A 25,436-nucleotide genomic window follows, 5' to 3' on the forward strand; every position below is an offset into this window, starting at 1 on the left:
ATGAGACCGGTTTCACAACATTTACAACAACACTGAAAGTTGAGGGGTTTTTACACTCCTTAGCGATCATATTTTTTTGACTCTAAAGAAACACTTAACACCCGTAATGCTATTCCCTTTTGAAACGTAGCTGTTGCTTCCCAGCGTGCGACTCCACTACACAGAGCTCTGGATAGAAATGAATGCTACTGTGTCTAACTGTATTTAGGTGGGCATAAGCAGTTGCCAAATGAAAAGTTGGCTAGGATGCAGCATAGTAATTTCTTGAGCACTCTATTCATGTTGTATAAACAGATAACGTACTTGTGAAAGAGCTACAAGATAATTAAGGCGCGCGGGGTTCGCAGTAAGAAGGCTCAGTAATAGGGTTCAGTAATAGGGTTTCAGGATCTTGGCTTCCTGTTGCACCTGAAAAAAAGAAATCAGCAAATACGTTAGAGGAGAAATGAGAAGTTGGTCTTGTACAACTCCCAGCTGAAACTTTCCCACAAGTAGTTTTACTATAAATAAGAAGTGAAAGAGTTCACAGCTAAATTTAACCCTTAGCTTGATCGCTTTCTGGGTTTTCTTAGGTGGACCAGGCTGTGGAAGTGTAGGAAGATGAAGGGGATCAATAACTTGGATTTATACTCTGTAAAAAATGCACTGCCTTTTAATTCCTAAGGCTCATCATAGGGAAAATCATCGCTGATTGGAATTCCCCTCTCCTTCCCATGCAAAATCGTGATTTTTGGAAGGAAGGAAGTGAATGTCACTTCTTGGGGAACTTTTCGAGCAGAAGAGCTTACAGCTGCCAGAATTCTAACCGAATACGTTGCCGGTGTACTAGAGTGCATAGACATCGCTTGCTCTGCTTTCAGATACTCAAAGTTACCATTCCGGAAAATCCCTTTCAGTTTGACTTCATTTCACAGTTTCTATGAAGTTAAGCAGCTGCAGCTTATGTAGGCTACAAGAGTTGAAGAAAAACCACCCCAAGGTGCTTAAAGCTAAGGGCTGCTGCTGATAGCTTTGGCTTTATTCCCCCTCTAAGGCTTGGGTGAGGGAAAGGCAGCTTGGTTACGTGACTGAAGAAAGCCTCAGTGCAGGCAGGTGAGCCCTGTATTTCTGTTCTCCTGACTTAAAAATGAGCTTCACGTTGTGCTGAACGAGCTGCAGAATTTGTATGCCCCTCTCCAGCTACACGGGGATCTTTTTACTTCTCTTTATACGTTTAGACCATAAAACATGCTGTGGTTGAGGAGTGAGAGTTAAAAGGAGGATGTTTGGGCAGGGTCTCCAGTAACGTGTTCAGCAGCTGTGGGTGCGCACGTGGGTTTCCTCTTGACTCTACAGCTTTCCTTTGGGAATTGAAATGATGGGGGGGGGGAAACCAGCCCTGATTTAATGATTATATAAACTTGAGACACAGATCATTAGGGAGTTGTCCAGAAAATACAATCCCTGTTCTTCGCAGGCTGTTGTTAACGATAGTCGACAATTTCTCCATCAAACTACCTCTAGTATGTATTTATTGCTAGAGCAATCCTCACACTGGAGCCAGGGAACCCATAAATCCTGTGGCAACGTTGGTTTGAAATGCCTTTGAGACATGCAGCTTGCCCAGCCTCATAGCACTCATGTTTCTGAAGCCTTACTTGGGAAGAAAGCGCTATCTCGCTGGGGGAAGAGGGGGGAAGATAATTAGCTGCTGAGGTCATTGTTTGCTTGAGCTGGGTTGATAGGGACAGCCCGGCTTGGCTTATACTATAAACATAGTGTAAAATGTTTATCACCGGCTTTGTCATTTGCCTTATTTGTCAGGGAATCTCGAGGAGAATGAGAAGGTTTCTGGTGCTGCGTTGTGAGTTGAGGGAGTTGTGAGATTGCCATAAAAAGGCAGAGTCCCTGCTTGGGCAAGCAGAGAGGTTCTGCCTTGGCAGGCGTGTGTTAGGCCTGACCTTTTCCAGAGAAAAAGTACTGACCTACATCCTTTCCTGCTGGGGGTGGGTGGGAGAACGAAACCTCTCTGCTTGCATCTTTGTGATGTAATTTTCTGGTCTGATACTCTTTGTTTTCTGCTGTAAAATGTGGAGAATGCAGAGGACAGGCAGCTGGGAGCGTGTGTGTGTGTGTGGCTGGGGCTGTGTTTGTGCCATGCTGTATTCATCCTCTTCCTCTCCAAGCCCCAGCAGGCTAACAGGTTCAGCTTTGGGCATCTCATATATGCTTAGGCTGTAAGAGCAGCTATCTAAACTTGTAAAACCCATGTGTAGCTGTTACTAAGGAGCTTTTTGCTCTCAGGAGTACTTGGAGAAGGGGAGCGTGTTGCTACTTTCAGAAGACAATGTCGTAAATTTGTACCCTTTACAAATTTAGGGTAAGCTTTTAACTGTTGGCTCTTTTCCTGCTTTCCAGGTCGTGGCTATTTGAACAGACCACACCATGCGTGAGTACAAGCTAGTGGTCCTTGGTTCAGGAGGTGTGGGCAAGTCCGCTTTGGTGAGTTGTGGGAAGTGGTACACAAACTTCAAGCATTGTCTGCAATGAGATAAGCCCATTGTATTAAATTCATTGGGGTATTTGTGTCCTGACTTCCAGGCAGCTGCTGTTGCACTGCTGTGAATGTGTGTCATGGTTTTGGAGAAGCAGCAGGCAATCACTGTTACAAGAGTTAGCATTTACTTTCTGCTTCCTGCATGGGTATAACACTGTAAATGACTGGATGGTTATGTCTAAGTACTAAAAGCCTAACCCACACTAAAACGGCAAGTGACATGTGGCCATGCATGGCAGTGAGTTAGGGGATAGTTGCAGCCTTGCATACCTTGAAGGCTGTGTGTTTGCCATCCTGGATAGAACCTGAGTGAACAGCCTGGGCTGAAAACAAGAAGTCACCTCCAGTGTGTGCAGTGCAGAGGGCTAAGAACAGGGTGATGCCACTTTGCACTCCTTAAGTACTTGTGTTGTTTCTAGTAAGAGGTTTACATAGCAGAGTTGATAGTAAAGCATTGTAAGAGAGATTTCTGCCACCTATTTATCACCGATCAGTCAAGCAGCTCACTCCAACAAGAAAGCCAAAGAACTGGTCAAGTGTAAAGTTATCTAAAACAAGGAACTGCACTGTGTTCCTTTTCACAGCAGATGATAAGAGCTGACCAGCCCTTTATGTTGTAGACACTGCTTCTTGCACTGTTTGTTCTACTGAAATGAGCTCCTAGTAATCTTGGTATCCAGATTGGTATGCAGAATCCAGATGAACATGAGGAAAGATTATGCAGTTAGCTGTCAAATTTGATGCGCTCTCTCAGAGACCCCTTCCTAATCTTCACAAGATATAGGTGTAAAATTGTTCTTCTAAGCAATCTGTATTGCTTTTTGCACCAGCGTCCCCTTGATTATTGTGCTTTTGTTATGTGATGTTTTACTCACTAGGTAAAATAAGGCGCTTATGCTGTACATAAAAATTACTCAGCATCTGACATACTTGAATTTCGTTACTTGTGATGTGCAGTCTGAGTCAGCATTCATCACTGGCCTTTTCAATAGCTGAAATGCAAATACTCAGTCTGGTAAACAAAAGTTACATTCTTCTTGACAACCTAGGTGCTAAGTAAGCATATATTGTAATTCATATGCAGCATGGATCAATTATGTTTGTAACAGCACACGGTAAGTGCCAATTAGTAGCTAAGAGTGGGTAATATTTAGCTTTCAAGGTGACTGCCTGCTTATTCAAAAGCATTAGCAAGGAGAGGTTGCAAGGTGGGATTTAAAATCTTAGAGAGGTCACTTTAAAATGTCTTTCTTCGAGCTATAGAAGCTAAACTGTCTAACAAAGAGGCTGGTGTTCAGCTCTGTGTTTTCATTGAGAGCGTAGATTACAATATGGTGTTGTTTCACTGCAAATCCTCCTTACTGCTTTAACTCTTCTGTGCCAATATGATGCTGATTGTGCCTTTGGGTAATGATGGCAGGACAGCAGAAAATCCTTCACAGGCATTAAGGCACAGTTGTTTTGCAGTTTGTTTCCTGTATGGTAATTTTCTCTCCATTTCTAATAAGGGTAAATATCTTCTGGAGTGTCAGTGGCTAAACGGTATTGCTGAGAGTATCCAGGTGTCTTACATACAGTTAATAGCGGTATCTTACAGTGATTTTGCTGAGATTTGTTATCTAAAGGGCAGCCTGGGACAACCATTCAGTGTGACAAGTAAATATTGGAGAAGCAAAGGCTTGAATCATTAGAGTGTAAGGTAGGTTTATTTAGTGATGGAGGATGATTTTTAAATGAGGTAGTACTAGAAATCTTTTCTTCTTATGTTAAAAGAAAGCAAACTGTGAGGAACTGCTCAGTTGCCAGCACACAGCGAGATGTTCTGCATGTGTCTGGCATATGCCCCTCTGAAAGCTTGCAAGCACTTGGGTGATAAATGTGAACCCTCTTGCAGAAAAATCTTAGCCTTCTGTCCAAAAACACAGCTCAAACCAGGTAGTGACTTTGCAGGATTTGTACTAAACCCCTTGTTTGTGGTTTTAAAGAGATAGAGTTAAGTGCTGGGATCCTAGCACTTAGTTTTACAGACCACCACCACCTTGTTTTACAACCACCAACCATACCTGGGACACCCATGTGCTGTATTGCCACCTTATTGTAGGTTATTGTAGGTAAGAGGGTGGAGACACGGGGTGAGAAGGAGCAAAAAGCTTTGCCTTGCAGAGGATGAGTAAAGCTGCAGAGTGACAGGAGACAAAGCAGGTCACGTACAGAGCTTGGACATCCAGAGATGGGCCTTGTCCAAATGACAACTTGATGGGGAGTGTTTAGAGTAAATTGGCTTTGAATAATTACAAAGGGGAAGAAAGGCTTCCTCTTAGAAACGAGTGATGTCTCCTCCTTTAATGGGTTAATACAAATTGAGTAGCTGGAGACACTCCAGATTTAACTTGCTGCTCTGAAATATGTCTGTGCTCTGGGCATGTAATCCAGAGTAGCTCCACGGAACTCTACTGTGATTTGCATTGAAACGTGGATTTTCCACAGTGTACAGCTTGCCTGTTCTTCTGATTGAATTGCAAGCCTTCCAAATTTGGTGATTTTTATTCTTCTGAAGTCACAGGCACTAAAAGAAAGGCGTTTTTGAGGGTAGCATCCTTTGTGAACAAGCAAGCAGGCAATTTTTCAGACAACACTATGAAAATGTGCTTGAATAAAGTGATTCTTGAAACAGGAAGTACACGAATCTTATATAAAAGAAATGAAAACTTAGGTCTTTTTCTCTCCTTCTCTCTATTGAATTTTCACAGTGTGGAGTAGTTGTTGTGATGTTACTTTCTTATAAAGCGCTTCTCGGTCAATGTTACTGATTGTGCTCAGTTCACTTAATTCTTTCCTTCTTTCCTTTCTCCCCAGACTGTACAGTTTGTTCAGGGAATATTTGTTGAAAAATATGATCCAACAATAGAAGATTCATACAGAAAGGTAAAATAACAGCATTTGTATTTCTTTCAACTCTCATAGAGCTTGCTCCTTTTTAACAATGCAGCAAAAGCTCATTGGAATGAGGAAGGCTCTTTTCTGAGCACATCTTACGGCTGCACAACATTGCAGCAGGAAAGCGATGTGTAGAAAAGCATCAGCCTTGGAAACGGTTTCATGCAGATAGTTTCCTGCGGCTTTATGGCGTACTTCACTAGCTTAGTTCTATTTATCAGGAGGATTAAATCTCTGTTACTGCATATAACCAAGAGCTTTCACTCTGTCTTTGATGCCTCAAGTTGAGGCAGTTGGAGACTGCAACTCTCCACTCTTTGCTTGTGTCTTCACTTGTACTGGGATGCAAGCTGTATGGGCTGGCAGACAAGTGTACTGGCAATCTCCTGCCAGTGCTGGTTGATGCCTGGGGATAGGAACAGCTCAACCAAACAAGGGGCAGACTGCCACTTGGATCTATTTGCTGTGATTTGACATAGAATTATTAGTTCAAAACATAAAGATACCAATATTTGCGATCTGTAGAAGTTGCTGTAGGAGATCTATACACCATGGCTGCTTTGCCATTTAGTTCAAATGCATTCTGCTTGCTTTGGAGCCGTATAAAATTCTTCGTGGCTGTTTTGGATGCAGGCTTGTAATTGCTGAGCAGAAGTCCTCGTCAGCGTCCCTGACACTGTCACGTTATGCATTTCTATCAACAGAGCTGCTTTCTTCACTCCACTGATGTCAAGTAACCCATTGTTTTACACATTAGCATTAGTGCTACCATAATTAAAGGCACCAAAACATAAAACAAAAACTGGTGACATTTGTGCCTGTGATAATTAAATGTAAATTGTGGTCTGAGTTCAGCTGTTAAATTTATCTGACTTCCCTGGCATTAACCTTGTTGCATCTGAGACGTTGCTCAGTGAGTGGAAGATTTGCTAAGCCAAAACAGTGAGGATCACTAAACTTTCTGCTTTGTCTTTTCTTCCTTACTCCCTTCATCCCAGCAGCAAAGAAAAATGAAAGTTTGAGGTCCTTTGAGTTTTAGGGTGGATTGAGTTGAGATGTTTATGACCTCACTTAAGTTGAGATGTTTACAATGAGTGGCTCTTCTAAGCCTTTATAATCACCAGAGTACTGGAGCATAAGTGAGCTGACCCAAATGCCTGGCTTGGGGTATAACTAATCCTCTAATAGCAGCTCCTCTCTTAGCACTTAGGGGAAGTGCAGGAGGCTGGCTTTGTGGTACAAGTATAAATAAAGCAGAGATTCCTCTTGCCTGTCCTGTTTCAGTTTTAACTGTCTCTTCCCTTTTTTCCCCAGCAAGTGGAAGTAGACTGTCAACAGTGTATGCTTGAAATCCTCGATACAGCAGGGACAGTAAGTACAATTCCTTTTTCTAATTGGTACGGAGTGTTCAAGGCCAGGTTGGACAGGGCTTGGAGCAAGCTGCTCTAGTGGAAGGTGTCCCTGTCTGTGACAGGGGGTTGGAATTGGATAAGCTTTAAGGTCCTTTCCAACCCAAACCAGGCTGGGATTCTATGCAGTAATTTAAATTGAATGATTTTGTTAAATGACCCAAACCCCAGTGTGGTGAGAGCTGCCTGCAGCCCTGCCAGCAGCACAGTGAACCCATTCCCCAGCCGGTGCCTTAGTGCTGGGATATAAGGGTGGTTCCCCTGCCCTTCACCTCTTCACTGCCATCCACCATCATCTCACTATCAGCATACTGACACAGAATCATTTTACATGTTAATTTTGCAAGTGTCCAAAATACAGAGACACATTGAAGCCATTTCCAGGCAATGCATAGGGATTGCCTCCTCAGCCTACATGGAGAGGATTTCAGAATACTCCTTACCATGGTGGCATCTCCCTGTTCTTGTTTTATGCTGCTTGAGGAGGCCAATGGCCTCCCAGCCTGCAGCCAGGGCTGTGCTGCAGCTCCTTTTGCCATACCAGTGTTGTCACCGTGCTAAACAAACAGCCCTGTAATGGTTGAGTGCACATCACAGGGGAGGACATGCTTCCTAAAAGATTTTATTTAGAAAGCTTTGAAAATTACGAACAGCAATGCAAAGGCGTGGAAGCAGAAATCATTGTTACGTGGTTCTGGTAAAGCTTCCTTTGACAAGCTTGAACAAAGGCAGCTCTCAGCTGGTACAGATTTTCCAGCCTGCTCTTCCTTTTCATTGCATTGAACCTTTAAGCCATTTTCATGCTAGGGATGAGTAGCATATAGTTGTGTATGTTCAGAGGTGAGCAGGCAGTGCCTTCCCACCCTGTTGTGCTCACAATTCAATAGTGAGGCTGTGACACCAAGGCCTGTTCCAGTATCGTGCTAGAGCAGGAATTGAATTTCTACTCCATGTCTGTTGCCTGGGGAAATTGGTCTGACGGCAGACTTGTGTTTAACACCATAGCAGAAAATAAATGGAAGAGCACTACAAAATATGTCAGCCAAATCTTAACACCTTGTGTTATGGCTTGGGGCATACAGCAGTCTGTAGAGATGTAGTTTTATTGCCGCTTTTGTTCTTTTTTCCCATTTTTTCAAGGAGCCTGTATCTCTGTTGGGAAGAAGAAAACCAAAGGGAAAGGGATGTGTTAATGCTTTTATTAAATTTGCATGCTGTGGTGGATTTCTGTAAGGGGTAAAATGGAAATGCATACTGTACAGTACTATATTCTTGCCTCCATTACCGTAAAAATATTCCTTTGTAAATGTTCACTGCATTCAGTAGCTAATTGCTTTTAAAACTGTTTGATTACAGGAGCAATTCACAGCAATGAGGGATCTCTATATGAAGAACGGCCAAGGGTTTGCACTAGTATATTCTATAACAGCACAGTCCACGTTTAACGACTTACAGGACCTGCGGGAGCAGATTTTACGGGTTAAGGACACTGAAGATGTAAGTAGAATGTTTTTTCTTCTGTAAATGGTTTAAGTGTGTTTGTAGGAAAACATGCAGGGATTTGTGAGCAGCATTTCCTTCCCAGAATATTCTTTGCTGTACAGTAAAGTTTTATACTGAAGTAAGTTTTCTTAGTGGTGTTGGTTCTTTCCAGTGTTGTTATCTGAGGTCCAGCACCTGCTAAAGGGTATAATGAACCCATATTTTTCTCATTTCCAGACTTTCTGGAAGTCTAAGAGTCTTTGGGAATGGTGGGAGTTGATGGAGAGCAACTTCTCAGCTGTTGACCAAACTCTGCTTTTATGGGATTTTGGATTATTGTATGAAAACACGCGTGTCCCTTTTCTGAAGGAAAGGAGGATGCTGAAGGATTAGTGGCTGTGGTCTGTTGCTCCCATGACAGGCATGTGTGAGCAGGGAGGGTTCAGCTTTGCACTATGGACCCGTATGTCCCTGTGAATGGTGCTGGTGCTCTGCAAACCACCCTCATGGTCCAAGGCTTTTAAACTCTCGGTGTTTTCTTTGTTCCTTCTGCCTCTTGACAGGATCTGTAACCCAAAGAATGAATGAATTAAATCATTAAGAGACTCTGAAAGAGTCTTAGCTACTCATGCAAGGTTGTAGTTTTCATGGAATCTCAGCCTGATTTGGGTTGGAAGGGACCTTAAAGCTCATCCAGCTCCAGCCCCCTGCCATGGGCAGGGACACCTCCCACTGGAGCAGCTTGCTCCAAGCCCCATCTAACCTGGCCTTGAACATTGCCAGGGATGGGGCAGCCATAGCTTCTCTGGGCAACTTTTAAGTAATGGAGAGCAACATTAAGATGGTTTGCATTCAGTCCTGTTTGGCAGAAGAAAACCATTGACTGTATTTCCAGTTTGGGCCCCAGCTCTTGTAACTGGAACTCTTTGGCTTTTAATTTCTGAAGCGTGTGATGTAGCGAGGCTGGAGGGAGCCCTGTGGCTGGTGGAGATGTGTGGGAACTCTCTATATGTAGACTTCCTCCAAAAGAAGTTGAAATTATTTTTGCCTACCAGTTGGTAATGTATTCAAAGGTTTGCCCTGAGGACTGTGGAAAAGAATGCTTGGTTTTTTACACCGAGAGCTTCAAGGTAGCTCTTGCCTTTGACACTGATTGCTTTGGGTTGTGTTGGTGCTCGCCAGAGGGGTTGTAGAAGCCGCAGCATCCTCTTGCTCACAGCCCTTGCCTCTGTGCAGCCCTCCTGCACTGTGAAATAGGCAAACAGGGCAGGGACATGAATTTAGGCCAAATCCTCACTAAGCCATGTGTATTGTATTTAAATAGGCATTCAGGAAAATGCAGTTTGAGCAATGAGCTGAGCGCACCAGGGTGGGATGAACCCAGCCCGCAGCTCCGCTCCTCTGGGGCTGAAGCACCCTCCCCACGCTGCTGCTTTCCCTTGGATCTTCTTTGTCCCGTATCCTGATTACCTTGTTTTGAATGGCTTTGGTTCCCTCCTTCGTTTAACAAGCTGAACCTCTATTTATGCAAAACTGATTTCCATTTAGGTAAGGATTATGCTTGCATAAATCCCTGGTAACACGAGTCCTTTATTAGCCTCCGGTCAGAGCCCAGCACTTGGCTCGGCTGCACTCACCGGAGGGGAATTTGCACCGTAAGCTGGTCAAGTTCATCGGGCAGCAGGGACTTGCTTTCGTTTTTACTGCAGTGATTTAATTATTACAAGGCATTTCTGGTTTGTGTTAGGGGGGATGTTACTTGTTGAATCCAAGCCTGAGAACGCTTCGAACGTTTCAGCTGTGTTCTGCTGAGTTAGGCAAATGCACTCTTTCCTGTAGTTTCAGACCGTGTCTCTTAAAACCTTAGTACTTAAGCCATTAAGTTATGTACATCTAACAAAGTTTAAGTTACAGTCTTCTGCATGAAATGGTAGAGGATCAAAAGCTAGTTGTTCATCAGACTCCGGTTTTGGCTCTCTAATAAACAGTTACTACCTTTTGAGATAACCTTACGCAGTATTTCAGGTCTTTCAAACCTGTCCTGTTTAACCATCTAAATATCACTTTTTTTCTCTTACTATTTCGCGTGTTAACATGTGAAAATAATGTTAACATGTCTATGTTTTGGTGTCAGAGAATTTCTCTTATCTAGGCAACTGTAGAGAATGGGATTAAGTTATAAATATCCCGTTGTTTTCTGATGTGAAATAAGCTGCTTTTGGCTGTGCCTCATCTGTATTGTGACTTCAGGTTTCTGATGTAATAACTAAACCTTATTTTCCCCAAAATAAAAGTGTGGTCATTTTCTAATCAGTACGGCTGTGAGTTTTAAACACAAAAATGGATCTGGAGTGTAGTTGAATCTGGAAGAGACTACAGATATGAACATAGAAGTCGATTAAAAACATACAGCATGTTGTAAATTGCCAGAGGAAGTGGATGATGATTTATTTTCCAGCTGGAAAGTACTCATTTTCTGTTCAAAGAATTAAATGCTTCAGGAAATGGAGCGGGGTGCACACCCATTATCAGCAGTTCTTTTCTACTTCTACATAACATAAGGGAAACAGGATGCTGTTGTGTGCACACAGAGCACCGCAGTGCGTCCTGCTCATCATCTGTGGTCTCCTGCTTCAGAATCCACCTTTGCTCTGCCTGTATCATCCCCTGAGATCTGTGAGATGCAGGTCGTCAAAGCAAGCTCCAAAATCCATACGTAAGCCCCCAGTTGTCAGGCACAGGAAGTGAGAAGGGCAGGTGTTCCTGTGCACAGGGCTATGGGGTTTCTTGGCTGCACAAGAATACTCCTTTTCATTCCCTGTCTAGGGCAGAGCTTTTCAAAGGTGTTTCCATTTATTGTTGTGTGGTTTGACAGCAGGTTGACAAGACAAGTGGAAGGGCTGAAACATCCAATGTGTGTCTTCAGACACGTGCTGTATGTGCTATTGACTGAAATGGGCTAAGCTGGCAGGCAGTTTAGTGTCCTGTGGCATGAAAGTCATGGAACCATAGAATCAAATAGTTTGGAAAAGACTTTTAAGATCATGAAGTCCAACCTTCCTACATGTCAGTACTGTGTTGTTTTTTACTAGAATGATGTTGGATGTAGAGACCTGAAGATAAAACTTTACTGGTTGAAGATTGTGCTGAAATATGCCTGTTGGGTTTTATAGTGTCCCCTATGTGTTTAATTCTTAGTGAACCAGCATGTCAATAGTATGGACTTAGTTCAGCCTTTTCCCAGCAGACATCTAAATTCCACTCTAGGCTGTCAGCTCTCCTGAACCTCTCATTTGTATTGGCATTCATAGTGTCTATATTGCCCTCCTCACATGCCTTTGGAAGCCACAATGTTGTACATGAAATTGCTGATGTATCTCTTGTTCTTGCTTGTCTCCTCTCCAGGTTCCAATGATTCTGGTTGGCAATAAATGTGACCTGGAGGAAGAGCGTGTAGTCGGGAAAGAACAGGGTCAGAACTTAGCAAGACAGTGGTGTAACTGTGCCTTCCTAGAATCATCTGCAAAGTCTAAAATCAACGTTAATGAGGTAACTATAGGCTGTTCCTTTGTCTTTCCTACTTCAGCATGAACGCTGCATTAAATCAGCATGGGATCCTTCATATATTTCTTAATTGGGAAGATTCAGGATGGTTCTGAAGTCTCAGCTTAAGAAAGGCTTGTGATGCAGTGTATTTAGCTACTGCTTTCTGTTTGTTCTAAGGAGATCTGCTCCTTTTTCTCTGTAAAGAGTGAGTGGCTTCTCCAGGTGAGTGATTTTTATGGCTTGCGTCAGGGGACATGAATAGCAGAGGGTCCTGAGCAAGCCCAGTTAACTGGATGACTCTTATCTTAGATGAACTTTGTCTGGAAAGTATACTTTTTCAAGATAGCTGCTGCTGCTATTCAGAACATGGGTTATGCCCCATTGTACTTGTCATGTTGCATGGTGTTGGCTGTTGTTTTTGAAGTATTTGCTTTTCACATTCCTGCTACGTCTGGCTGCTCAGGCAGGCATCCCATCAGAGACCTCCTGTTGCATGCCACTGACTTACTGAGGGTGCGTGCAAGCATCTATCTGTCTAAGCATTTCCCTGTGTCTAAATGAGAAACACCTTTGCAGCTGGTGTGCCTTCAGCTGCTGCTTGGGGTAGCTCAGCTCTGCTAAAGGAGCTCTGCTTGACATCAGGCACCAAGTTTTTATGCTCTGCTCTGAATTATCTGACTGTGACAGAGGCCAGGTTTCCAGCCACAAAAGCTAAGGTGACCCCACTGAGCATAGGAGGTTTGGTGCCAGGAGATAACTGGGACCGTTGAGGAGGCTGTGTGATAAGCAGGAGCAGTAGGATCTTGGACTGGACCCAGCGTTAACTTGGCAGCCGGTGGGACTTGCGCGGCTCTGTATCTGCTCTGTTGAACGGGAAGCGAGCTCCAGGCTGCCTGAATTGCAGCTTCTGTGGCTGGGATTAGCCTTGCTCTAGTGTGCATTAATCTAACCTGGTAAATATAGCTCGCTGAGCTAGACTCCTGCCAGGAGGGATTTCTGTGTCTGAGCTGTAGTAAAACTGAGTGCTAATGAAGAAACTAGCGGCTCAGTCCCCAAACACATTGCTGTGGAGCAGAACAAGCTGATTTATTTGTATTTCCACAGTTTGTGGCAGAGGCTGACCTCCCATTAGCCAAAAGTGCCTTAAAGCCCCTGAGAGCTGTGTGGGAGAAGGGGTTCTCCAGGAGGCAGAACACGGAGCTGTCCTGAGGCAATGCATGCCTGTAGCTTACAGCCATCCCTAATGTGTGAATCCTGTGTCTGTCTGTTTCCCTGTCAGGTCTCTGCCTCCAGTGAGGCTCGGATCAGAAAGAAGGAAATTATTATCTGGAAGATTGGGTTTTGGTTTTATTGTGATCTTAATTTTTTGGTTTTATACCAATTTATATTGTCTAATTATGGAAAAGCATAAAAGCCGAGGAAATCAAAGAGGAGAAACGCCATGAATCAAGCAACTGACTCTGCTGGTTATTCATTTGTTCTGCTGGTTCCTGGGCTGGGGCAGTGTTTTCTATTGTTTCCCTACTTTTGCACTTCTATCTTTGTTAAAATCTAGGTGAAAGGGAGATTTCTGCGTGCATTTGCTGGAAGTGAAGCAAGCCTTTCATCCAGATGCTAAGCTTTTACTACAGAGTTGATCTCAGTAGCAGCACCTCAAATGTCTTTTTGGTGACATATGTGATGCTCTTGCACCACACTGACTCTTCTTAGGGACAGTGGCATTCCTGAAACCTTGTTACAGACTTCTGCACTCCTAGTGCTCGCACTTAAATGATCTAACTTATGTTTTCAGAGGGATTTTTCCACTACTTTAGCCCTTGGAAAGTGAGGAGATTCTACCTCAAAACATTCAAAGGTCTCATCTGCCGGAGCATAGACGGTTGGTGCCTCCAGATAGTGACTCTTCCTGCACATCGTGATCGCATTCAAATCATCTTGGCTCTTGTTTATAAAGGCTTAAATACTGAAAGCTGGTTTATACCAGCAGAGATGCTGCCACTTATTAATAGTTTCTGGAGAAGAAACCTATCTCTTTGTACCTCATCTTTACTGTGTCCGTTGGAGAATACAAACGGCTGTTTTTGCTGATAGAAGAAAGCAGCAGCAGTAAGCTTAGGCAAGGAGCTGTATTTTACATAAGAGCTTGATTAAAGCCACCATCGTTTTCATTTCCTTTGAAACTCTAACTCCGCACCAGTTAAAGTGTGTCAGAAAACCTTGGGTTTCCAGTTGTTGCCATTTCTTCTAAACTATTTCTTTGTCTTCTGAATTTCCTTGGAATCAACAAGTATTTGTGAGCTGTCAGCCACTCCAGGAAGGAAAAAAGTAAACAAGGACAAGGGTGGAGCCTTCTGAAGGTTTAAATGTTTCTCCTCAATACCATGACCTGGCTGCAAGCCTTTTTGCAAAGCTCATTTTGCTATAAATGGGTCGAGTATTGCTGGGAAAACAACTCGCAGCAGAAGGGCTCACAAGAAACTCGTCCCTGCAGCTGAAAGAGGCCCTTGTAAGCATCCCCTTCTGGAAACACCGGAGTTCAGAGCACATGTTTTGCTTCTCCTTGGTAATTTTATTAATAAACCCAAAAGAGCAGGCAAAGAAGTGAGGTGGTTACAGCTCCGATGTGTTTGGCAAAGAGGAAAATGAGCAGTGCATCCTATGCAGCGGGTGAATGAAGACCGTTTTTGAAGGTGGAAGCCAAGGAAGAGGGATGCCTTTCCCTACAGAGAGAACACGCTGCTGGCCTAGCAGCACTCTGCGGAGATGATGATCCTTGAGGATGTTATTCCTGTCTTTTAAAAGACATTTTGTCCTTCCCCAGTTTTTTTCCACTTTTCCAAAGCAAGGGATTTGTTGCCATTCCATTGCTGTCCTCTTCTGAAGCATTTGGTCCTGCACAGCCTGAAGGAGAAAGCTGTGTGCTGCAGGATGTGAGTTTACAGCTCCCTTGCATTCTGCACACTGATGTGAGCTCTGTGCTCTCCTGTTCCATAAAAAAACATGGAAAACCGTGTTTTAGGAAATGTAAGCAGTTTAATGGAATTTCTCCAGCTGCAGCCACCAGGAAGGAGTATCAGCTTCCAGATTTGGACACTTGCATCGTGTTTTATCACTTTGATTTTTCAGTTTGTGTTTTTCATTTTCAGATCTTTTATGACCTGGTCAGACAGATAAATAGGAAAACACCAGTGGAAAAGAAGAAGCCTAAAAAGAAATCATGTCTGCTGCTCTAGACTCCCATCGTGCAGCAGCTCTGAGCCAGGTAAGAGCTGTCTGAGTTCTACCTACAGCTCGGGCAATCAGATGCCAACAGAGAGCGGACTCGCTCCTCTTCCTTCCCTCTGCTGACAGTTGCAAGTTGAAAGGGTGGGACATGGATTTCAACGCACAGAAATAAAAAGCTGCCCACCCAAAAAAATCCAGCCCAAAACGAAACCAAAAAAACCATCCCCAGGTTGGACATGGCTATAAATAATCTTCCTGTGTATCTTGGCAGGGTACTTGGTGTGCTTGCAACTGCTGTTCTGTTGCACTCCTTAAAGAAAACAGCATTTCTGTAGCTTCAGGTCTGGGGGGAAATAACACCTAGGCCTCCCCCATGAGCTGTTAGTGTGTTAGAGCTGAAGTTCATGCTGGACATGGCCATTTCTGTAGCCTAGCTGTGATTGAGTAGGGTAAGTGGAGCTATGCAGTTAACCTGGCTTCTAACGACTTGTGCTTTATTGATTGAGAAGTCTCTCACCCTTGAGCTTTGAATGCCAGAAAATAATAGCTTAGGGTTGTGGGGAATCAATGGCTTTAGGAAAAGAAATTGAAGAGCAGGTCTTAAGAGGCTTTTCCTGTTCTGTAGGTGATAAATCTGAATTTAGTGTTCAGGGCCAGGTTGGACAGGGCTTGGAGCAACCTGCTGTAGTAGAAGGTGTCCCTGCCCGTGGTAGGCATTGGGACTGGATGGGCTTTAAGGTCCCTTCCAACCCAAACCAGTCTGGGATTCTTTGATCTGCTCCACATGGTCAGAATATTTCAGGGTCTCCCTCATCTTTTGTAAATCTCTGCCCCATTCATTGCCTGCTTGTTACAGGCGGAGCAGGGCCCGGGGAGATCTCCAGTTCATTAGATGTTAAGAGCATCTCCTCCATCTAAAAGATGAAAACCCTCTCCCACCAGTTGTGCATCCTTTGCTGAATTCAGACTGCACTTGAAGGCTGTGCCTGATGGATGGGAAGGGCACTTTCATTATCACAGCAGAAAGCCAGGGTGGGGGCTGGCACAGCTCTGCTGCAGCCATGATAAAACAAGAGCTTGTTTTGGGGAGTTAATAGTTTCCAAAGTCTTTTCTAGCTGTACTTGTGAACTCAGAAGGTGGCAGGAGCAAACCCCAGCACTGGGGGAAGATAAGCTCTTCCTGCTGAAATGCTGTGTGGTTTTACTAGCTTGGCTAAAGGCTTCAGGCTTGTATTTGAGCTCATTCATCTCATCCATAGGCTGAGAAACATCCCTCCTCCATCTATGTTTCATACTAGTTTTTCGCTTTCTCTAGATTGCAGGAATGAAGAACTGTTGCCTACATGGAAAGTGCCAGCATTCCCGACTTCAAAACCTTATGGAAATGAATCACATATCTGAAGAAGCTTCTCCTGTTTTTTATATACTATGAGAAGAATTGAGATCTTAACCTGGTTTGCACACAGTCCCTTGGGAAAAGAAATTGCTCTGTGTATATCTCTTGGAAATTTAAGACAATAGTACTCCTCCTTTGCAATAGCAGTTAACAGAAGTGAACATAAATATCATTGACTCTAGTGTCTGATTATACAAAGGAGCATGGATGCATTTCAAATGGTAGATATTGCTTCTATAATTAAAACTTCATATTGACCATTTTCTCGTCATTTCTCCCCATCAAGCACTAAAAATGTCCCACCATTATATTTTATATCTGTAACTATAGATCTCTATTCCCTGAAATTTCCCTTTGCACTCACTGCAACAAATAACTTTTTGAGTCATTGACTTCATTTTATATTTAAAAGTTTCCAGAATATCATTATTTTCATTCTGCCATTATATTCTAATTAAAAATGTTTGTGCATAATGCTTTGGAAAAATGGGTCTTTTATAGGAAAAAAAAGAAAACCCTGGGATAACTGATTTCTATGGCTTTAAAAGCAAAAATATATAATATACTAAACCAACTCTAATATTGCTTCTTGTGTTTTACTGTCACAGATTAAATTACAGCTTTTATGAATGATTAAATTTTAGTACATTTTCATTTGGTTTCTGTGTTTTTGTTGCGGTTTCCAGGCTTTGGGGTTTATCCGTGTGCTGTGAGTTCCTCTTCCCTTCTGGTAGATCCTTTGTCACGACAGGTACCCCCAGTGTGTTGTTAGGCTGATGCCATGTCTTCACGCACCCTCCTTGTTGGATGCATTTCATCCCATCACACGCTCCAGAGGGCTGCTTTTAATGACTTTTGTGTCTTCTTTTGAATGGTTAAAGATGGTATTCAGCTGCAGATGTTCCCTCTGTACTTTTATATGGACAAACTTGGTTTAATCCTGTGTCAAGGTCTGGCTTTGATGATCTTTGGGCTCGCAGGATGCTGGCTTTAGGGATGGAATCCCTGTGTTGACAGTGCCACCTGCCGGGCAGAAGCCCACAATGAACCCTCATGGTGATGCTCTCCTGGTCAGTATCTCCTCATAAAGCTGTGCAGTTGAAAGTTGGTTCTGTCTAAATACGGCTTCATAAAGCAGGTATTTGCTGTGTGGGTTTTAGGCCAAATGGGACCAACGTCCCCTGAGCTGCACGTTCAGCTGAAGGCGCTTTTAGTTTCATTTTGGGTTTGCTTCTTTTCACTACCTGTTGGTTTCATAAAGTTTAAAAGAGCAGGATCTGAAGACACCCATGGGTGCTCAGCCTCCATCCTCCTGTCTATATGCAAGTAAAAGAACTGCCTCTGGGAGCTGTGGGGTCCAAATCCTATCCTCGGTGTGATGAGTTCCTGCAGTGTTGGTGGACTTGCTCCTGCTTCACTTTTGTGTGAGAAGAGAAATGTATCTTCACGGTGGAGAAAACAGGCCGGACTTTGTCCTGGTTGTTGGAATGGGGAATCTAAATGCAAGAGATGGTGAATGGTTGTTGCTGGGTGCGTTGTGTAGCTTTTTACTGGAAACCAGGGGGGAGAAATGTCTATAAATGGGTTTTCCTAAAGCTGTTTGTTCCTGATGCAGCTGAATTACGGAGATTCCAGGCTCGAAGTGCAGCCCAAGCAAGATGGGATGGAAACATTTGAACGACAGTAATGAAAACATCTTCCTACTTACAGGCTACTAGGACAAATGTAGTTACTTATCTGGTTGTCTTCAACCTTCCTAGGCACTTCCTTTTTCAGGAGGAGCGGAACCATGGTATTTACAGGTTGGTTATCTTTACCAAATGTAAGACTATTGTAGTAATAAAGTGATTTTAATGTACATGCGGATTGCTAGAGGTCTCTTTTCCAGCACCAGCTTTCATTCCTGGCACCATAGGCTTAGGAGAAGGGGCTTGATGTTTGCACTTTGGAAGCTGGTTTCTGGGATGCCTGAGAGCACTCCAGTAGACAGATGGAGTTTTAGGGGGTAAAGCAATGGTTGGTTGCTATGTTGGTGGCACCGTTGCGGAGCTCACCATGTGTAGGTGATGTGTAAGTCACTTCTTGTTGCCCTAATTGGAGCAGAGTGTTGAGGTTTGGGGTTCCTTTGCTCCTTAGTTTGTGTAACTTGAAGTATGATGAGCACTGCACAGGTTTGAAGGTATTTTGAGGGGTTGGAAGCATTTTCAGGCTTTGCACTGAGACAGATCTGAGGTGCCACTGTTGAGTCCCTGGTTTCACTATCGCTGCTCCACGTGGGACAGTCATGGTGCAGGAATGTCTGGAATGAGATCAAGGGCCGCTGGTTGGTCACACCTCTTCTGGAGTCATGCTTTGCAGGGCGAGCTTTCAAGTTAGAGAGTTCCAGCCTGTTTTCGGTTGGAAGGGACCTTAAAGCTGGCTTTGCCACAGGTACAAAGGGAAAGTTGCTGCCACGGTGAATAACCGATACCTGCAGAGCAAAGAGAGGTCCTGCTTGGGAAACAGGGCTTTGGTGCTGATGGGTCTGTGGTTTGTGTAATGGATGCAGCTGCACCGGAGCAGCTTTTCCTACCCCGCTGTTGTGTGACACCCAGTGGGAGCTGCTCGCTGCCTGTGGGAGCCGCTGCCCCATTTCCTTCCCCATCACCCGGAGCGGAGGCACTCCAGGAACCAGGAACAGAAAATAGCTGCAGACTGCAGCCCTTTTGCATGCAAAGAGCAGCCTTGGGCTGCGAGTGGTTGGGACACGGGCCCAGCTCTCTCGCAGGGACTTTGTGTTGAGAAGAGACAAAGACCCAGCACCAGGGCCATTTGGATTCAGCACCTTGCCCCCTTCTCATGCAGCCTCCTTGTTCTAGGCTCGCTGTTTGAGGTTCCGGACCTGGTTCAGATGTGAAGTGAAGCCAGGCTTTCGGCACAGGGGAAGCAGGGTGTAAAGATTTCCCGTCTAGAGCCGGAGGGAAGTTCTGCTGGCACCTCTCCATGCTGGAGCTATGGTAACGCGGGTTGGGAGTGCTGGGGATGGATGTGGGAGCGCTGGGCTGCTGTGCTGGTGGGAAACGTGTTATTCTGGTGATAAAAGGCTGTTAAACGTCTGCCTGCAATCTGGGTGTCTGCGTTGTGCTATGGAGCAGCAACCCCAGCAGCAGCATTCTCTGGCACCATCTATCAAATTACAAGCAGTTTACAACCAGACATAAAAAGGATAGGAAGCAATTAGCCTTTTTCTGCTTAGCAGCTCTTTCGCTTGAGGTGCTGACTGGGCTCGGTGCTTGCGCTGGGAAAGATGGGAAGGAGCAAATCCTGCTTGTCCAGCATCACAAAGCACAGGGGTGCGATGGCCGTGGTGTCCCCGTATGGGCAGTCTGTGGGGTAAAGAGCGAGGAGATGACAGCTTACAGGGGACAGTGTCGTCTATTGACAGCCGGGCAGGAGGCACAACGCACGGGTTGCATCTATGGGAGCACAGGGCTCGCCCTGCAGCTGCATTTCGGGCCTGGTTGATGGAGAAGGCTTTTGTCCAGGAGATGGTGCCAGAACCGCACCGCAGCGCAGGGATGCGCAGCCACAACCACCGCGGCCACCAGCCCAGGGCCGCTGCAGAGCCCACGGCCACCCAGCCCCCTGTGGAGGGATGGGCAGAGGTGGGGTGAGCGCAACCACAGCCCCGTTCTGTGACATTCCTGATGCGTGACCCGCGCAGGGATGCTGCTCGGCCGCTGCTGGCTCCCTTGGCAGGGCGGGTGACCCGCAATGGGCTGGGTGTGAGGAGCAGCCGGGGACAGGCGTCCTCCTGACCGCAGCTCGGAGCGTGGCAGGGCCCTGCACTCGCTGTGCCTTTGAGAGCACTGGGGCTGCTCAGCCTGGAGGAGAGAACCTGCGTGGAGACCTCAGAGCAGCTTCCAGTGTCTGAAGGGGGCCTATAGGGATGCTGGAGAGGGGCTCTTAGTCAGCGACTGTAGCGATAGGACAAGGGGTGATGGTTTAATGCACAATAGAAGCAGTTCCATCCCCAGCGCCTGTTTTTGAGTTGCTCTGAGGTGCAGCATCACTGCATGGAGCTGCTTTAAGCACTGAGCATTATTCTTTGCTATGGTTTGGGTGTTGAGCTCCATGGAGGCAGAGCGTTGACAGGAGAAGCACAGCAGGGCCCCTAATCTTGGGGTGCATCACAGCAGCATCGCCCCGGGGCTCCTGTGGTCATTAATCCGGAGGTGATTGATGCTCTATGGATGGGTTCACTGATGGTAACTGATAGCAGTGGTGTGACTGGGGTCAAACCGGGGCAGGTTCTGTGTCAGGCTGTTCCCACCAGGCAAAAAGCCCCGTATTGCAAACCCCAACGCACAATGTCGTTCCGGTGAGCCACGGGAGCCTGTGACCTCCTCAAGTCCGACCCATGGCACGCGTGGGACACAGGATGGAGTGTCTGGAATGCCCAGCCCTGTGGCATCGCTCCCTGCGACACCAGGGTCCCTTCCGATGCTCTGTGATGGGCTCGCTGGGACTCACCGGACGTGTTTTTCTCACCCGGTGTTCAAAGAACCACAGGAAGAGCTTTCCTGAGGCTGCAGGGGAACTGGTTTCCCCGAACCCTGGCAGGGAACTGCTCTGATGTGAGGAATGAGCTCCAGCCGAGCAGAACCAGCCCCTTCCTCCCCACTGTGGGGACCAGCTCCTTCCCTGCCACCTCTGAGGCCTGACCCAGCATCTTCTTGTGCCATGAGAAGCTTTGCCAAGGCGCCGCTGAGGCAGGAGGGCAATTGCCTCCTTCGCAGCCACCCGGACCCCACCTTTCCCCTTAAAAGCCGTTTAATTGAGGGCTAAAGAAGAAGCAGAGAGAAAATACCCACCGGGCAGCTCCGAAAGCGCTGCAGATAATCATCAGGGTGCCCTACATACAGCCTGGGCTTGGCTGCGACATCAGACGGGGCAGCAGAACCTGCCATTGTTTGAAAGGAACAGGAGAGGGAAGTAACAACTCCGTAATTACTCACCCCGAGTTAATGGGTGGTAATTACACCGAGTAGGCAGCGGCGGGAGGAAGCCGTGACGGGCTGAGCCCTGCAGAGTCATGGGGAGAGCTGTGCCCCAGCAGCCCGGCTCGCAGGCAGGGTGTCAGCCCGGCTCCGAGGGGGTTAACTTGATGGGTTTGGTTGGGAATTCTTTCCTTTTCCCTCCCTCCTTGGTTATCCGCAGCGAACAGAGCCCGGGTGGAAGCTCGGAGCGGAGGGGACCCGGAGTGCTTGGGCACATCCCAAGCCGGGTGCTGGCCCCGCTCTGTGCCTGAGCCCCCCCCGTTGCTGTCCCCATGGGGGATGACATCGACTGGCTGGACCTGCCGGGCAGGTGGACCTACGGCGTCTGCGGGGATGGACGCGTCTTCTTCATCAAGTACAGTCCCGGCTGTGGGATGGGGATTGAACTGGGGTGTAAGGGGGGTGCTGGGGGGGATGCAGGGGGTAGGAGGGCTTAGTAGGGATGGGAACAAGGGGTACCCCTTGCTGCAAACCTTTGCACTTGGCTGCTTTCCTATCTCACACTCATCTCTCTTCCACCCCTCTTCTCCTTGGGTCACTGCTGCCCCAGCCTGGTGGATGCTAAAACCTGATCCTTCCATTCCTTTGTCTGGAAAAGTCACCCTTGGTGATGGGAATGGGCTCCCTGGGTGCTGACATCCCCGATCCTTGTCTTCCGCAGCGATGAGACCAAGTCCACAAGCTGGGTGCACCCCAGCACAGGCTACTCCATCCAGAGCGGGCACTTCTCCTGTGCTGGTAAGGGACGGCTCTTGGGTCTTGGTGGGTGCCCTTTGCCTTCCCCAGGCATCAGAAGCTGGAGATGTGGAGTGAAAGCCCCCAGCAATGCAATGGAGACCCCAAAAAGCTGAGCCTTGAACGTGGGGAGGGTTGAGAAGAGTTGAATGATGCGCACGGCCGTGCCCCATCTCCTGGACATGGGGTATCCAGCATGAGAGGGGGTTTTGGGAGGCGCTTTTAAGAGTCTCCTTCAGCAGAGAGACTCTTTTGTGGTCTCAGACCTGTCACTGATGGAGAGGGGACCCAAACTGCTTTAAAAATGCAGTTTGAGCATGTAGGAACCCACCACGGCAGGATGGAGCATCCCCAAAGGGTCGGGAGCATCCCCAAAGGGTCGGGAGCATCCCCAAAGGGTCAGGAGCATCCTGGAGGTCCCTGCCCGTGTTCCTCTGCCCTTCCCTGTGGCTGCTCCCGGTGAAGCAGGACCTTGGTGTGACAGTGGGGAGGGCGATGACTTCATGGGGCGATGAGGGTGACCCTGCTTCTGCCTTCTCCTTCCAGGGCTGCCCCGAGGCTGGGAGGTGGACACCACAGTGCACGGGGGCTTCTACTTCATCAAGTAAGTGAGAAGGGGTCTGGGGGAGAAGCTTCTGCCTCTTGCTCGCACCCTCGGCTGCTCCAAGCCCCTGTGTCCAGCCTGGCCTTGAGCACTGCCAGGGATGGGGCAGCCACAGCTTCTCTGGGCACCCTGTGCCAGCGCCTCAGCACCCTCACAGGGAAGAGCTTCTGCCTAAGAGCTCATCTCAGTCTCCCCTCGGGCAGGTTCAAGCCATTCCCCTTGGCCTGTCCCTGCAGGCCCTTGTCCCAAGCCCCTCTCCAGGTTTCCTGCAGCCCCTTTAGGCACTGGAGCTGCTCTCAGGTCTCCCCTTCAGGAGCCTTCTCTTCTCCAGGCTGCCCCAGCCCAGCTCTCTCAGCCTGGCCCCATGTGCTCTGAGGCCAGGCTGGTGTTACCTGTCCCTGCATGGCCATAGTGGTCCCTGTACATGGTTAAGCAGGGACCAGGCCCTGCTTTGGGCTACATCCTGCACTCAGCTCCTGCCTCTGGCACTGCCGGGACAGGCACAGGAGGCAGCTCCGGTGCCAAGTCACCATTCCAGATGCAAACGTGTGCTCTGAGGGCAATGGGAGCTGCAGGGTGGCGTGGGGCAAGCCAGGCAGCCCCCACCCTGCATCAGCCTGCAGGGAACGGTCCCCTGGAGCCCAGTGAGGGCTTTCTGCATGGCCCTGCAGTCCTGATGCTCTCGGGATGGAGCTCGGGCTCCCCAGGGCAGGCGGTGCAGAGCTGGCTGTGCTGGCTGTGCTGAGCGTAACTCAGTGAGGCTCTGGCCCGAGGTGCTGCTCCAGGAGCACCGGTTCATCCCAGCAGGTTGTTCCCCATTGCCTCTCGCCCCATCCCTGCCTCCAGTGCAGGAGCTGGGACCCTGGCGGGGTGATGCTGGTGTCTAGACACAGAGCTGCAGGGCTGCGAGGCTCCGGGTGCTGCTGGGTGCGGGTGTTCCAGACGGGATCTTTGAGCCCGTTCCTATGTGCAGGTCCCTGTGTGTGCTCAGACAGCCGTAAACCCGGCGAGAGCAAAGATCCCAAGGGCTGCAGAAAGCACCGGGATTATCCGGTCTAATCTGTCGAGCAGAGCCAAGGTGTCCTTGGATCAGCCCCGTGTCGACTCGTGCAGCCAAAACCATCACCACGGTGGGGATCCTCCCCGGGCAGGTTGGAGTTGGTGTCTGCAGCACGTCTGGGATGCTTCTCCATAGCAGGGGATGTCTGTGATTCCCTGTGCCCCATGGTGGCAGGGAATGCTGCCATGGAGCAGGTCTGGGCTGGAGATGGCAGGCTCCTGTCGTGGCCTGAGCTGGTTGCTGTACCCCCAAGGTGGCATTGTGGCTGGTGCATGCCCTGCACCTCGCTGCACACATAGAAACAGACTGGTCTGGGTTGGAAAGGACCTTAAGGTCATGTAGTTCCAACCGCGTGCCACGGCCAGGGATGCCTTACATTGGACAGGACCCAGCTGAGGAGAAGGGAACCTCTGGCTCCATGTGATGCTGGTACCCACCTGGGCCAGCTCAGGATGCAGGAGAGCAGGGAGGGGCTTAGAGCCACCCCCTCAGGTCCCTGCTGCCTGTGGAGCAGGGGACAGTGGCCTTGGAGAGGGGACAATGTGGAGCTTTAGCGATGCTGGGGTCCTTCTGCCAGGGAGGGATGATCCCAGCCAGCGCTGGGGGGGGGGGATCGAGGGGGAGATACAGGATGCAGAGCATCCGGTGAAAGCCAACCCTCTCCCCAGCCCCTGATGCCGGGTGGGTAATGGGGGGATTATAGGATCACTGGGTTTTCCTTCCTGGAGAGCACACATCTCCAGGCTGGTGAAGAGTCCTCCCAGCCCTGCCTGGGCCATTACTGACCCTTTGGCATGGCCCAGGGTGGCCTTCGAGCTCCAGAGAGCGAGCTGTGGTTGTTGGGTGTTTTGCTGCCTGTGCTCTGCCTGCTGTATCCTTTCCCTGGAGAGCAGATACCAGCGATACTGCGTGATCCACTGCAGCGCATCACACAGACCTGCCTGGGGACAAGCGGGCTCCCCTGCCCCGAGAGGTGTAGGATGTGGAGGGAAGTGTGATCATGGTTGATCCCCTGATGCTGGGATGCAAGGGAAAGTATGGCTCTGGCTGTCCCCTGACGCTGGGATGGGTGCAGGGGGAGCAGGGTCCCGGCTGTCCCCTGATGCTGGGATGGATGCAGGGGGAGCAGGGTCCCGGCTGTCCCCTGATGCTGGGATGGATGCAGGGGGAGCAGGGTCCCGGCTGTCCCCTGATGCTGGGATGGTCCCGGGGGGGGGGGGGGACGGACGGGACACGCCATCTCGTCCATTCCGCCTTCCCCGCTGCCGCCGGGGGGGTGCCGGTCCCGTTGTCCGCGCTGCCGGGGGACGGCGCGGGCCCCCCCCCGCGGTGCTCGGTGCCAGCCCGGCGTCACGTGCCGCTCGGTGGCCCCCGAGCATGCCCAGCTCCCGCTCGAGCTGCGGCTCCGGCTCGGGCTCGGGCTCGGGCTGGCCGGGAGGATGCTGCGATCGTAGGCAACGGGGGGGC

General features: G+C 48.0%; 1 protein-coding gene and 1 long non-coding RNA gene across 5 annotated transcripts in view; both read left to right on the forward strand.

Moving 5' to 3' along the window:
- The window catches only part of RAP1A (RAP1A, member of RAS oncogene family), a 36,987-nt gene extending 19,802 nt beyond the window's left edge, over positions 1-17,185 (forward strand). For all 4 annotated transcript variants that reach the window (XM_065698707.1, XM_065698705.1, XM_065698706.1 and 1 more), the window contains 7 exons: positions 2,398-2,481; positions 5,393-5,461; positions 6,788-6,844; positions 8,239-8,379; positions 11,770-11,913; positions 15,057-15,172; positions 16,451-17,185. In XM_065698707.1, the coding sequence (XP_065554779.1) occupies positions 2,425-2,481; positions 5,393-5,461; positions 6,788-6,844; positions 8,239-8,379; positions 11,770-11,913; positions 15,057-15,143 (555 nt within the window). In that variant the 5' untranslated portion in view covers positions 2,398-2,424 and the 3' untranslated portion in view covers positions 15,144-15,172; positions 16,451-17,185. The remainder of the gene's footprint in view (positions 1-2,397; positions 2,482-5,392; positions 5,462-6,787; positions 6,845-8,238; positions 8,380-11,769; positions 11,914-15,056; positions 15,173-16,450) is intronic.
- Positions 17,186-21,759: 4,574 nt separating this feature from the next.
- LOC136023552 (uncharacterized) lies at positions 21,760-22,909 on the forward strand. The gene is made up of 3 exons (XR_010616636.1): positions 21,760-21,925; positions 22,232-22,308; positions 22,852-22,909. It is a non-coding gene; the product is annotated as an uncharacterized LOC136023552 (long non-coding RNA).
- The last annotated feature ends 2,527 nt before the right edge of the window (positions 22,910-25,436 follow it).

The sequence above is a fragment of the Lathamus discolor genome, chromosome 19 (assembly GCF_037157495.1).
Source record: "Lathamus discolor isolate bLatDis1 chromosome 19, bLatDis1.hap1, whole genome shotgun sequence".
Lineage (NCBI taxonomy): Eukaryota > Metazoa > Chordata > Aves > Psittaciformes > Psittacidae > Lathamus > Lathamus discolor.